Source organism: Syngnathus typhle, linkage group LG6, assembly GCF_033458585.1.
Source record: "Syngnathus typhle isolate RoL2023-S1 ecotype Sweden linkage group LG6, RoL_Styp_1.0, whole genome shotgun sequence".
Taxonomy (NCBI): Eukaryota; Metazoa; Chordata; class Actinopteri; order Syngnathiformes; family Syngnathidae; genus Syngnathus; species Syngnathus typhle.
This window is the reverse complement of record NC_083743.1, coordinates 3738530-3753323: the sequence shown is the minus strand read 5'-3', so window position 1 is coordinate 3753323 and position 14794 is coordinate 3738530. Positions and strand designations below refer to the sequence as shown.

General features: G+C 42.2%; 1 protein-coding gene across 1 annotated transcript in view; it reads left to right on the top strand.

The window, feature by feature from the left end:
* schip1 (schwannomin interacting protein 1) overlaps positions 1–14794 on the top strand; it is a 136221-nt gene that overhangs the window by 1044 nt on the left and 120383 nt on the right. Inside the window, exons 3-5 of the mRNA XM_061280139.1 lie at positions 4168–4238; positions 4442–4528; positions 5518–5632. Of these exons, the coding sequence (XP_061136123.1) occupies positions 4168–4238; positions 4442–4528; positions 5518–5632 (273 nt within the window). The remainder of the gene's footprint in view (positions 1–4167; positions 4239–4441; positions 4529–5517; positions 5633–14794) is intronic.

Sequence of the window (14794 nt, the reverse complement as noted above, 5' to 3'; positions counted from 1 at the left end):
TGTATTTTATATTAAATTTTTTAAGGAACATATTTTTGCTGCAAAAATCTGCTACACGCTTAGTTATCCTTGAAATGAAATAATGAAAAAAAAAATCATTGAGTTCAGTTTTTCTTATTTTCCGAGGGGAAAAAAAAAAAAAGGTGACCATTTTTACTATACTCTACAAGTCAGTCATCTTCTCCCTGCAAGCGTCAAAGTTCACCTGCTAGCAACCAGCTGCTGAATATTTCATGCCCGTGATGTAGTCTTGCGCATTATTGGCGGCTGAGCACATTGAGCTTTGCGAGCATCGCCAACGCTGTTCCACCACGGCTTTTCCAACTCGCACGTCAATATCGGCACACACGGACACCGCTCACTGCTTAAACACTTTTTTCTTCTTCTTTTCCGTTCTGCTCCAATCCATTTCCACTCCACCTCACATTATGCCCAAAAATGACATTTCTCCAAAATTGAGGCAGCTTATCTCCTCGAGAGTTCACCTCCGTGGAGGACACTTACCCCCCCCCCCCCCCCTCTTCGGAGAAAGCACTGTAAGCGCTAATCGGCGTGTGAAATATGAGTGAGGATATAGAAATGCAGTTTATTGGATATAGAGGCCAGTCCACTTGCTGGTGTCTGTAGGAGTGATTCAGGTTCATCACTCAGGCGTCCCCCCCCCCTCCCCGAGAGACCCGTTCATCTGTCCAGCTATTACCCCATAATCAATGGGACAGCACTGTTTTTACAACCAACGGGTTTAAGCAGCACACCGCAGGGAGGGGGCGGCGGCCATCTTTTTTTTTTCTTTTCTTTTTCTTCCCTTAATGGGGTTAGGCATGAAATACACAGTGCAGGTGGCATTGTTGACGCAGCAGCACTTGTAGCCGGAATGATGAAGTCATCCATCACCATCCGGCATGAGGTGGCTCTTGATCCGAGCATCCCGGCATGCAACGGTCTTAATCAGAACATCTGCCGGCAACACAGATGCTGTGGATGCAAGTAGGGGGGGGGTCGTTTTACGCAATTGCTTGATCTGTCCACACCAAAAGTAATATTTTCACATCAGAAGATCTATTATCTTGGCTCTTTGTGACAATCAAAAGTTTCACGAACCTGATGAAACCCTCGGGGTACGTTTTCTAAGTGCAATGTAACTTGCTCACATCGACGCTAATGTTAGCAGCTAACTAGCCAAATAGATTATCGGGACGGCTGTGCCTTTTCCTGAGAAATTGAATCAGCCTCAACCTGCTCCCTTTCCAGATGCTCGTGAGTCACCGTCTGCTGCCATGAAAAGCAACTTCTGGCTTGCAGATTTTCAATTTCACTTGCCCGCTAGCCAGAATACCATTTGGCCATAGCTTAGCCGGTGACATCGTGTTTGACCCCTATTTGCATCAAGGACACGTACAGTGGCAGATTGGAGTCAAAAGCAAGGCTTAAAAAGTGAAACAATGCCAATCATGAAAATATCCATCACCGATTTTCATGAAGAATGGAACGACTCGACTGATTTCGGCCGCCCTATTACAACTATATATACCGTATTTTCCGGACTATAAGGCACACCTAAAAACCTCAAATTTTCTCAAAAGCTGACAGTGCGCCTTATATATGGACCAAATAGAGAATGATGGATGGATGGAACTTTACCTTTTTAAGTTTACCAATCTATCTGAGTGTTTTGTTTTGTACTTATTAAAGTAAGCTTTACATGTTTATTTTGTGTGTTGTGTGATATTAACATTATTGATATATTGTTATTGTTTTCACTATTTCAAGTTATTAAATTGTGATTGCATTAATGGTGCGCCTTATACATAGTCCGGTGCGCCTTATATATGGACAAAGTTCTAAAATGGGCCATTCATTGAAGGTGCGCCTTATAGTCCGGTGCGCCTTATAGTCCGGAAAATACGGTAATGTTCAGTTTACCGTAAAAAGAAGAATAGTACCATGCTCAAGTTCCCGACCTCCCTGCTGATGAGTTAGGAATCTATTCCTCACTTTTAATGTTAGTCTATATTCTTGGGGATCTTAAAGAATACTTGAACTCTTGTATTCAATTTCATTAGTCGTGCCTATGAATGAGGTCGCTTCCGTGGCTTCGTGTAGCAGCCGTTGACTGTTTGCCATGTTTGTAGTCATTTCTCTGCCATTACCATGCCTGGCGGGGTGAAAGGATGGTCTCAATGAGGGAGCTTGCGCTTTGATCACGGAAGGAAAAAAAAAATCTTCCCATGACAGAAGCGAGTGTAGTTGTGTGTGTGTGTGTGTGTGTGTGTGTGTGTGTGTGTGTGTGTGTGTGTGTGCGCGATCAGGCTTTCAAACCATCCCATCCCCTCCCTCACCGTATGTTAGCCAGAGCCTCTCTCTACCGGTAAATCGTAGCAGAGGGAATAGTCTCAAGTGCTCCATTTTGCATTTTGATACGCCGTGTGATCATGTTCTGGCGCTCCTCGCCTCGCGGATGTCTCTTTCTTCTTCTACTGGTCCTTACCTTGCATTAGATATGTGACCCCCCCCCCCCATCCTCATGCTCTTTTGAAATATTTCTACCTATTTGCATGACTGCTTTTATAGCACCACTTGAACTGCATCATAGAGAATTCTGATATTTTCAACTTTCATTTAATTGCATTTATTTAGTAGGGATTAATTGAGAAGAACTTTGAGTTGGGATCAAATTTAACCAGTGCGTAAATGTTGGTGTATCGTAAAAAAAAAAAATCCTCACATATTGAGACCATGTCGCCATTTAAATGTAATAAAAGAAGCCACTTTGTTCAGCCATAATCAAAGTCATCTTTGTCTACTCCCACAGCGGCGCAGCCCTCCCTCTTGCAGATCGGTGTTGATACAGATTGATGCAAAAGGCAGATAAAAATATCTACAAGATTGACTGGTGTGCAGGCGTTCCGCAGACCCAACTTTTTATTTCCCAGCAATTAAAAAGTCAATGTTTGGTAATATGTACCTTTTAAATGAAATGGATTCACGCTAATTCCGAGCTAATGTGCGTCTCGACCGCCGCGGCTTCTCTTCATCGCTCACTTCCTCGTGTATCCAGCTGCAGCTCAGCAGACATTAGACCAATGCAGATGTTTCACGCTGCCAGTCCAATCCCGGGAGATTGATGCACGTGTTGAATGTGGCGTGTGTCACCATTAATTCACGTGCATGGTTGCCGAAGATTACGTGCATGTATTTGAAGCACTCCAACAAATGATTTTTAGTAACACCTCCGCTAATTTTTCATCAGCAAATGACTCTCGGCGTCGCACAGCGTATCGACCGGCCTTTTATTTAGACTTAATAATGCGATTGTGTTGTTGACGCGCACGGCCAGCAGGGGAGCGCGGGCGTTGGTATCGACATTTCATTCAACCGTGCTATCGATTTTGAACTTCCCGTCACCAGCCGCTCAAGCCCCAACTTTGAAGTGTTCTTCACCGTCTGAGGTGACCCCCCGCGCTTTACGGCCGGTTGTAAACAAGCAGATGCCGCGGGACAATAACGAAGGCATCTGCAAAATAAGACGGGCGACTCTGCAATCCGATGTAACTTTTAATATACGATAGTTCACTTTTGAAATACATAGCCGTCGGAATTAAAAATTCCATTATCTTGTCATGAAGATGTAGTAGTGGCACGCTGAATTGGTAATGGATGGTGTTAGATGAGATAAATCCATATTCAGATGAAAAGAAAAGCCAACTTTTGGGCAATTTATCACAAACGCCAATGTTTAATTGAACATCTGGCGAGAGAGAGTACGTCGTTTTTTTTTATTAATGTAGCTTTGAGCTAAATGCCTTTTTTTTTTTTTTAAATGGACTTTTTGTTGTTGTATTCAACAGTTGCCATTGCAGATGTGCACGCACACACAGTTATGCATAATCATCCACCAAACTGCACTCTGCGTTATTTACATTGGTGTGAACAGATCGACAAATACAGCCTTGTGACCAATAAACAGCTTTGAGAGACATGGTAAACTAAAATGGCTCTCATTAGAGTGCGGACCTCTTGCCAAGAGCTGAAAAATTCTCATTTGGATCAGCACCAAAGCCTTTCATAAACAGCCAACTCAACTCAGTGGCTCCTCGGTCATGTCAGATTTTTTTATTTTATTTTATTTTTTAAACACATGTATCTTTTTTTCTTTTCTCCGGGCAGGACGAAGTAAAGCGATATCATCGCTATTGCAATCACAGCGGAGGAGGGCAAAAGACTCCCAAGGTGGAGAGGTAAGTTTACACATACATTATTGATGCATATTCATAATCAACTGAGATTAAAGACCCAATGTGTAACCTCTTCATTCAATTTCATTTTAATTAGCTTTCCTAGAAAAAAACTCTTAAAACCCGAAACCTAAATGAAAAATCCATAACTAATAAAACCTTGACCCTTGACCCTAGTGTGTTTCCCCATTTTTGCTCATCTTCAGCTTCCCCCAGAGGAGCGAGGTGGAGGCAGACAACAGGCCTCATCGCCGCGGGCAACAGCAGCCCCACCTAGAAATCAAAGCTATTGTGTAAGTCTCACCCATGTGGTCTCCTCGAATTCCCAGAAGCCCGTTCCCATCATTATTTTCCCATTTGGTCACTTTCACCTTGCACATAAACGGCGGGGTGTGCTCATTGACTCCCAGCTGCTGTGCGGATTTAGTCGGAGGAGGAGGGGGGGGCACGTTGCCACGTCGCCGCTTTGCTAGGTGGAACGGTGCAAAATGACTCTGGCCTCCGGCTTTGCCTACCATGAAAGCAGAGATTAGAAAGGGGAAAGCCATTGTTCCTGCGTAGAGTTAATATGATTGCGGCGCAGAGGGCCGAGACCGACTTCCAGGGAAAGCGGCGGCTCAAGAGGGAATGGACATGAGAGGAAAAGTGAAGAAATTGGGCTTGGAGGGAAGGAAAGGGCAAAGGTATCGCTTTGGGGAGCTTGGATTTCTGCTTCTTGATTCAATTTGTACCATTTCCTTCAGCTGTCTTTCTGCTCCAGCTGAGGTGAATGTGTTTCTCCGTCGGGTAATTGATGCGACACCCCGCGGCGGACCTCGGTGTCGGGGCCACTCGGGGGATGAAAGAAAAGTGGAGAGTGAGGGGAACTCTCTCGGAGGTGTGGTGGAGCCTGATGAGTGGGGAGAGGTCAGGATGGGCTGAACACATTCCACAGGCAGAAAATAGATTAGGTTAATAAAAATGGACACGCAAGGAAGGGACATCATCCGTACAAGCCATAAAGGAGTAAAATATATATATATATATATATATATATATATATATATATATACTATATAAAAATAATTTGGATGGATGGATGGATATCTATCTATCCATCTATCCATCTATCCATGTATCCATCCATCTATCCATGTATCTATCCATCCATCTATCCATCCATCCATCCATCCATGTATCCATCCATCCATCCATCCATCCATCCATCCATCCATCCATCCATCCATCCATCCATAATTATATCATTTATTTCCTCAATACTCAAACTTTCTCCACTTTCCAGCATCCAGCGCGCATGGCGTGCCAGCGTGTCTCGTCGAGGGAGCTGGCAGGAACATGACAAGAACGGAAGCGGCCAGAGTCCCGACGACACCGTCACGACCACCGACCTTTTCCCGGTAAGAAAAAGACAAACGTTGTGTCGGGAGTCTTATCTGCTGTGGCCAATGGATCGACTAATAAAGGAGAGAGGGAGGGAGGGAGGAGGGTTGTTTACCTTCAGTGTCATCTGTAGCGGCACGAGGGTCACGACGGCATAGGGGGATCGGGGCGCCAGCTGGCTTGCCGCCCAGATCCTTAATTAGCCCTTAATTAGGTATATTTTCAAAGCTGGTTGATTGATTAATGAAGTGTCTTTGGCCGTGTCCTCCCCTGTCTACACCTCCCCTCCATCCCCCTCCCTCCCTCCCTCCCTCCCGAGGGAGACGGGGTAGAAATTAAACAGTGCTCACAGGGCATGGCATCCAAACAAAAGACAGAGGCGGTGAAGATAAAGAGTCGCAAGAAAAGCTGAGACAAATGCAAATAAAAGATGCCCGCACATTGAAACGAACAAAAACAAAAACACACACAGTGTGCTTGCTGCCTTGTGTGCACAGCGCCAGTCATGCATTTAGTGCAAGCGGAGCCAGAAAAATATGATGTCATGTCTGCATTCTCACTAGTGTGTGTGTCTGTGTGTAGCCACTAAAAAAAAATCCCTTAACAAACAGATGGACCGGTCTCCTGTTGCGTGTGTGTCTACACATTTGTTTTGAGCTTGTTTGTTCTGCTTGAAGGACTTTGCTGTTCATTAGCGCAGCTGCAAATGGCTTCTTAACTTACAAAGTTGTTGGAACTTAAAAAAACTTAAATGACACACACACACACAAAATGCCCCCCCCCCCAAAAAAAATATGCCCCAGTTATTGAACCATGAACATATTTATTATTCCATCCAGACATACATGTAGGACTTGAGTAGAAATCCACAATAGCTTCTGGAAAAATGTGTATCAGGGCTATTTTAATACTCAAAGTGGGACACAGATTCACCCAGACAAAAAAAGCTCTTTTCAGGGAAGTAGTGCAGGTGTTTTTTTTTTTTTCTTACACTACTATATTCCACCTCATAAATGAAGGTTTTGCTCACAATGTTATGCTGAATGAAATTTTACAGGTATCGGTACTCGGTGTTGGTGACCACTCAACAGGGTTGTGAAACTCATTTTTTAAACTCATTTCTTGATTATATTACATTATGACTGTCAACGTCTTCTATATACACCACCCAAACAATTTTGTGACCCCAAACTTTTGAACGGTAGTGTATATATTTATTTAGATAATTATTTATAGATTATATATATAACCTTCTGTGTAAAAAAATCTTATAATATATATGTATACTTATATTCATAGATTATATATAATCTTATACAAATATAAGATATAATTTATAATATTTAATTCATAATGTTTTATTATAATAATATTTACACTACCGTTCAAAAGTTTGAGGTCACCCAAACAATTTTGTGACCCCAAACTTTTGAACGGTAGTGTACATACAATATAGGCTACTTAACAAATTGATGAATAACTAGTTTTGAAATCAGAGACGAGTAAAAACTGCAGTTCAAAAAGATGAATGATCATAAAAAAAAAATTGCTGGCAATACCTCTTTTTAAAAAATGAAGACAATTTGCAAAATGTGTCTTTGCGGGCCACATAAAATGATGTGGCGGGCCCTTTCTGGCCCCCGGGCCTTGAGTTGGACACCTATGGACTATGATTCCTGCCGGTCTGGAGGGGGAGGGGGAGGGGGCGAGCTAGTGTGCAGGGTTCAAACATGCTTGATGCATATTTCATGAACCTCAGCCACGTTTTTTTTTTTTTGCCCTTTGCTTTCCATCTCCAAACAAGAATTAAAGCTTTGTTTGTCAACTTAGCCGCTTCTCTCGCGTGTATTCCGACCCGCTGTAAACTATTACCTTTACACGGAGGCGATGAGTCCAACATGCCCCGCTCTCGGCCTTCCGATAGTAAATCAATAGAGCTGACACTTTGAACACCCCCCTCCCCTTTTTTTTGTCCACCTGCGGGGGTTGAGTGCTCCAAACTCGTTGCTCTCCTGCAAGGGGTGTGTACCAACGCAGCCTTTAATAGACACGGCGTGTCAGCTCCCGGCAAATCAACACTATGACATTTGGACGTTTTACGACAGGGGACGCTTGTGTGGAAAATGACAAATTGCCGATTGTACAGGATGTTTCCGGGGGGAGAGCGCTTTACACTTTTATGCGAATGGGGAAAGATCTGCAGAGGCGGGACAGTTGGATGTAGCGTTGCCGTCGGTGATTATAAAGCAGCTTGTTTTGCATCTAACGACCGCAGCGTTTTCAATCTGACACCGAGCGGTGTTCCGGAACAATTTAGTCCGCAATTACTCCAGCCGAACTGTTTTGGTGAATATTAGAGGCAGTTCTGAATCTGTTTTTAGTAAAGCCTCAGTAAGGCAACTGAGCTTTTTTTTTTTTCTTTTTCATGAACACCATTGTTGTTGTTTTTTAAAGAAAATATTGAATAGTCGGTCCATGTACCACATCAAGTTCAAATAAATTCATCCATTTTCTCTGAACCGGAGCCTACCTCCACCGACTTTAGCCAAGATTGAACGGGCCCGCCAGACAGTCGCAGTCCGTTGGTTTCATTGATTGTAATGATGGCCGCTTTGTTGCCGATGAAGCGCCCAACGCGCCATTGCCCAGGAAGTAATAACACTTCTACTCCTCTGCTAATATTCGGCAAGATGGGAAATAGCCAACAAACGGGTTTGTGCGTCCATGGGCGTGTTTGCGTTGCGGACATTGATCGGCTCCCGGCCATGCGACGTTTTTTTTGACATTCCTGTAGCAGAGAAAGTGTTAGTGTAAGCATTCCTGCATCCTCACGCTGGAGATCATTCTCTCATCTCTCACAGCCCCGCACTCTCACATAGGCAAGTGACGGCTTCATCCATACTTTCAAAAAAAAAAAACCCCACACACACATGGAGATGGGCGCATACACACACAGCAGTCCCTCGTTTCAGCAGACAGATGCTAACAGATGACTTGCTTTATTGGTGTCACTCGGTGACTCATTTGAAATAAATTTATATACCTCTGCACCAGAGTCGACATCGATCGGGTTTAATTGATTTAATAGCCGTGCCATTTGCCTATTAGCTTATTTACTGTCAAAACTCATCCCGGCCGGCTTCCTGGGCGGCGGCAACATTTGTATCGGTTATGGCAGAAAATGTAATTGCTCGTGCAAAATATGAACTGGATGCCATCCGAGTACGTCGTCAACCGCGCCGCTTTTTATTATTTTTATTTCGCGTTTTATTTGAGACACACTTACGTTAAAGACGGAGATATTTAATCCGTGTTTATTAGGGTTTTAAGCCCGTTACGCATAATAGAATCCGGGTTGTAAATCAGCATAATGTGGGAAGGTTGCGATGCTTTTGATTTTTATCTTTCAATAACTGGACTCGAACAGGATGTGACTAATTACCAAACTCTCCGAGCGCATCTTTGCAATGTTCCTCTGTGAAATAAATCGAGGGAGACGTTAATGGCGACCCTCCGTTTGGACATTAGCGATGCCAGGAACGATATCGATTCAACAAATATGGAAGTCCATTAGGTCTTAGATGTATTTAATGTTTAATCTGTCATTTTTTTCTGCGCATGCCCCACCCCCTGGCTCCATTATCACTATTATTATTTTTTAATAAAACCTCGTATTTTACAATGCAATAACTTGACGGCCGGCTTCCACACAGACGTAAAAACCATTCGGTGACGCTCAAGCAAAAGCCATCGATTTTGTAAAAAAACCCATCGGGAAGATTTCTCGGGGATTCATCACGGCCGGACAGTGTGGCGGAGGAAAGATGAGAGCGTGCTGATGACTCCGGGACGTGTGGCGGGAACGATGGATGGCTGATGAGCTGTAAAAGGGAGGGGGGGGGGGGGGGGAGAACATGGAGTGGATTCTGGAGTGATGATCGCTCTGCATTAAAGTCGCCGTGAGATTACGTTTGTGAGTGTTCTAAGGTATATGTGTCACTCTGTCTCCAGTCCAACCCACGCCAAATCTTGACTAATGTGTGTGTGGATACGGAAAATACACACCCGTCCAAAAAATGGGACGATTTAGTGTCTTCCATAAACCTCATTTTTTTGGTCGTGTGGGGAGCAGACGGGCCGAATCGAGAGTGCTCTAAATCGGGTAATCGGAAGCGGAGATACCAATAGCGATTCCAGACTTCAAGCTTTAACGTAGATTAGAATTTAAGAGTGTTAACAAAAAACGGACATGTTGGTGAGAACGTTCCTCAGCAGGCTTCATTGTCGTCTTGATGTTTATCTTTCCGACTCAGCCTTTTCATCCCTTGATCACCTCAAGAACCCAAAGCATTCCTTCTTCGGGAAATATGAGCTGTCCAGCTATTAAGCTAGTGGTTGAGTGAGAGCGTTTAGGTCCTTCAGAGGATGCAATTCTGCAACTTTGGAGTTATGAGACCCTTTTTTTTTTTTTAAAGTTGGAAATGCAGGCAGTGATTAAGTGGCATGATTTTGCGGCTTCTGTTATATTTTCTTCCCGTTCCACTTTGTACCCCCCTCTTTAGCTCATAGGCAGATGGGCTTTGGTTTTCGTAGGCAGCCAGTTGGCCGTAATGAGATCCCAGGAGGAGATCGGAGTAGTGGCTTAAGGAGCAGAGGAGAGCTTCTACCCTGACCTCCGCCGATAGGAAACCCTCCTCCCCCTCTGTCCAACTTGATCTCTTTCTATCATCTCGCTCCACCATCGCCCTTCCCACCCTCCTTCCTCATTTCTCCGGTCATCTATTATTAATATCCATTAACAAGATCACAGGCATTGTAATCCTCCTCCGACAGCATCCCTGCGATGTGGACATTCGGCTGCAAGGAGACGCAAATTGCTAGTTAGTCCTTGGAGGGGGATAGCAAGGTTGCAAATAAAAGGCTTCAACGTACGAGCCGGACTCAGTCAATCGTAAGATTTAATTTGAGCGGGTTGTGAATATGAGGCGGAAAGTACGGCGCGGTTGACAAATGCTACGTTCCGATTCGGGATGATTTGTGTTAAGAAGAAATAATCAAGAATTGTATTTTTTGACATCTTTGTCATACAAGTGGAGCAACACATGTCGACAGACAATATCACGACAACCAATCAATAAGATGAACTTGATTAGTTATTCAGTAGGGAAAATTTCCAATCAATATTACTGCAGTTTTATTGTGAAGGGCTCGTGTTGTAGCATCAAATTTACATTAAGTGAGTTTATTATATTGCCCCCTGGTGGTGAAGGCACTCACATTAGAAGGGGGCCCATTCAATTAAAGTAGGAAATCATGGTGAAAAAGCTTTGAATTGTTTTGTTACTTTTTTTATGAGTCACAATACTGTAGGGGGCCATTTTGCTCATTAAAAACATATTCCGACATTTCTGGCACTGTTTCACATAGTTGTGGGCGGACTCAAGAAACAAGTCTTACAAGTAGAAGCTCTCATTCGGCCCTATTTGAGGTCCGGTTGGCTTGACAACTCAGTTTAAGATATCGTTGCTTGTTTTCAACCACGGACAGAAAACACAATCAGTAAACTTGCTTTCAAATCCAACAAATTCTTCAAGGTCAACCATTAAGCACTTTGCTCGGTCCAAATTGCCGGCGCCAGCTCGTGTCTGCACGATTGTGTGAAGAGTGTTCAGTATGCGGCGGGAGCCTGCGGATTTGTCAAAGTCACATTTGATCTCCTTCTGGCCTTTCTCATGTCTTTTTGATCGGAGCCAGCACCAAAAGCGGAGGTGGTGTCCTCTCGTAGTGTGAGCCTCATAATGAGTTTCCACTCCGCACATAACAGGAGAACATAAGGGAGATGAGAAAATACCTGGCTAGTCGTGTGTTTGGGCATATCAATAAGACGGCGTGCCAAAACCCCGTTTGTGTTGGGGAACGTTCTTCGCCAAGGGCCTCGGCTTTGAAGCTTTGTCTATCATAGATTATTGAATCTTTGAAGCCTGCAGAGAAGCTTCTATTTGCATAATGAATGGGACATCGGTGGAAAGGTTTCCCCGTATTGGCTTGTGTATTTATACCGACCGCTTTTCTGTAGGTAATACAGAAGGCTCCCTTCTTACATCTTAAAGATGTTTACAAGAAGGTATTGGATGGATGTCCACAATGATTCATTTTTTTTAAACGAGCTGTCATCGCTTGGTTGATGCGTGTAAAAACTGCAGATCGGGTCGGCAAACCTTTAAAATAGTTTCCCCACTCGTGCGAAAAATGTTTTTTCCCTTACCGGGAAAAATTGTCTGAAGAAAAGAAACTTAAAATCTAGGTGCAGACGTCCTCTAGATATGACTTTAATTTGTTCCATAACTACAGTCGTACCTCAAAACACTCAAATCATCTTTCCCCATTGAAATGAATGAAAATGACTTTAATTCGTTCCAACCCTACCCCTGAAAAAATTTATTTATAAGGTCAAATTGAAGTTTATGATATTGTATTTTATTAAAAAAAAAACTACAATACTTACACAATAAAATAGATTAAGAAAAGTTTTGCCATTTTTTACTTCAATTCAACGGACATTGTGCTGCTCCTTCTGACATGTATGCCTTGCCCAACTGAAGGAGGTATAAAGCAGACAAGTGGATCATTTAGAATTCATATGAAAAACACCGATCGGATGTCAAATAAATCATGAAGCATGTTCAAGTCGCCCGGCCAATAACCGTACACAGGAAACGCTGTTTATACGCAGCTAATGCAAACTGATGACTCACTGCCTTATCCTCGTGAACATAATACTGTGTGTGTGTTTACAGTCAAACATTTCTTTTGAAAAATGTTATCAAGCATCAACCTCGCAATGTTCTCTCCAGCCCGTCGCCATTTCCTGAACCCGAAATACCTCGACTGCTGAGAACATGAAAAGAAATACGACAGGCGCTCGCTCATGATTACAAAGTGATTATTAAATTGTGCAGTGATTTTATTCTTTTTCTCTCTCCTGCTGCCAGTCAGCACATTATTACTGTGTTGTTTTAGCGCGACTGTGCTCAGAATATTTAATATCTTCGAGTTGCTGCTGCTTAGAGACAGAAGCTGCCACATGATTAGTACGCATGCACATTTAACTTGGGAAGTGTGGCTAAAACTTTTTTTTTTTTAAATTGCAGTACTTTTATCTTGTTTTTTTATATTTATTTATTGATTTTCATTTATATTTTCTTTTTTATTATTTTATTATTGTATTATTTTATATATTATATTATTCATATATTATCGTATTGTTTTTTTATATTTCATTTATATTTTCTTTTTTTATTCTTTTATTATTATATTCTTTAATATATTATTTTGCCAGGCCTGATATTTGTAGATAAATCAAATAAAACATCCCTTAGAATAAAAATGTGAATTTTTTGTTTTTCCACCCAATCCGGCGCATTCAATTCCCTTTCTCCATAATAGCCATTTTATTTTGTTTGGAATTCCACTTTTGCTTACCATAAAAAATTATTTCAAACCTAGCTCTTAATAGACCAAGCCCCAGTTGAGTAAATGCCCTCGGGTACTAAATACGCTAATGTACAAATAAGCCAGAGGCTATTTTAACCTCCGCAATTCCAACTGCAAATATGCGTAAACAACATCCATTTTCCATTTGTGTCAATCTGATCATGGGTAGAGAGCGAGACGGGCATAAAATTAGAAACATCGCTCAGTGGGGAATCAAAATGATTTTCCTCTGGGAGGCCTTTATCTATTTGTTGACATCCAAAAGAGAGCTACTGTATCTCTTCTGAATTATTGGAAGCGAGCCAAACAATAATAATAAGAAGATGATGAGCTTAGTTTTTAATTATCTCGCAACTCTATCGTCTCCTTTTACGACTCCTCATCGACTTTCCCTATGAAATATCTTTATTTTTCAGAATGCAAAGCCTTTAACGAACGTGTTTTTTCGATTCGCGCGTTTGCTTGTTCTCGAAACATCGCGTGGTGCAACCTTGCGGACGTTCACCATGATACAGTGCAATTACGGCTTGTGAATTACAATGCTGTCATGTCTGCGCCAACAAAAGAAGTAATTATCTCGTTAACTCACGATAAGGTGGCAGTGGGTGTGTGACTGGGGGGGGGGGATCTTAATTATTGTGACGATGAGGGATAACGTCGCGCACAAAGAAAACAATGTCACTTAAACTTGGATGTCCTTTCACTGGACTCACTTCGACAAGTCAGTGTAAATATGTCATGGCATTGTACTCCATTACACTTTTGAACATAGCCAAGAGGATGCGAGGGCTATTACCGTATTTTCCGGACTATAAGGCGCACCGCACTATAAGGCGCACCTTCAATGAATGGCCCATTTTAAAACTTTGTCCTTATATAAGGCGTACCGGACTATAAGGCGCACCATTAATGCATGTCAGATTTTTAATCCAAATCAAATCATTCTCCATTTTATCTTTTTTATTCCAACTTCAGACGCAACAAATTACTTTATAATCACAAAGTAATGATCCATAGTCTTTTTGATTCATGATTCATAGTCTTCAGCGGGCCACTCATGATTGATTTCATGTCACAATGCTTCGGGCCAGTTTAAATTCAGGAATATGGTCCATATATAAGGCGCACCGGACTATAAGCCGGCTTTTGAGAAAATTTTAGCTTTTTAGGTGCGCCGTATAGTCCGGAAAATACGGTAATTTACAACTTATCATTTACAATTATTTTACTTGTTGCAAATTCATTTTCTGGATATTCTTTTAAATTGTATTATGATGATAGAACTTTATTCATATCACTGTATTATTAATAATAATTTAAAAAAAACGTATTATTATTCCGAATAAAAATAAAATAAATTATTATTATTAAATTATTGGACATTTTTTTGACTTTTTCCTGTTTTTCTCTCGCTCTTGTTGGTTTGAGTGCTCAATCACGCACGATCTATAAATGAAATTCCGCTTTTTAAGGGAGGTGTTACAGTGATGGCAGCACTGTGCAAGCCTGTCGGAATGCGTGTGTGCGCGCGCTCGTGTGTGTGTGTTTTATTTAGCTTCCTCCATCCCAGACGGCGAAGTGAACACAAGAGCCTATTCTGATGTCGAGAGCTGTGCAAACACACAACACTTGATGCCATTCCGGCCTCGGCAGAGTTAAAGCTCCCATAATTATTTCTTGTTTGG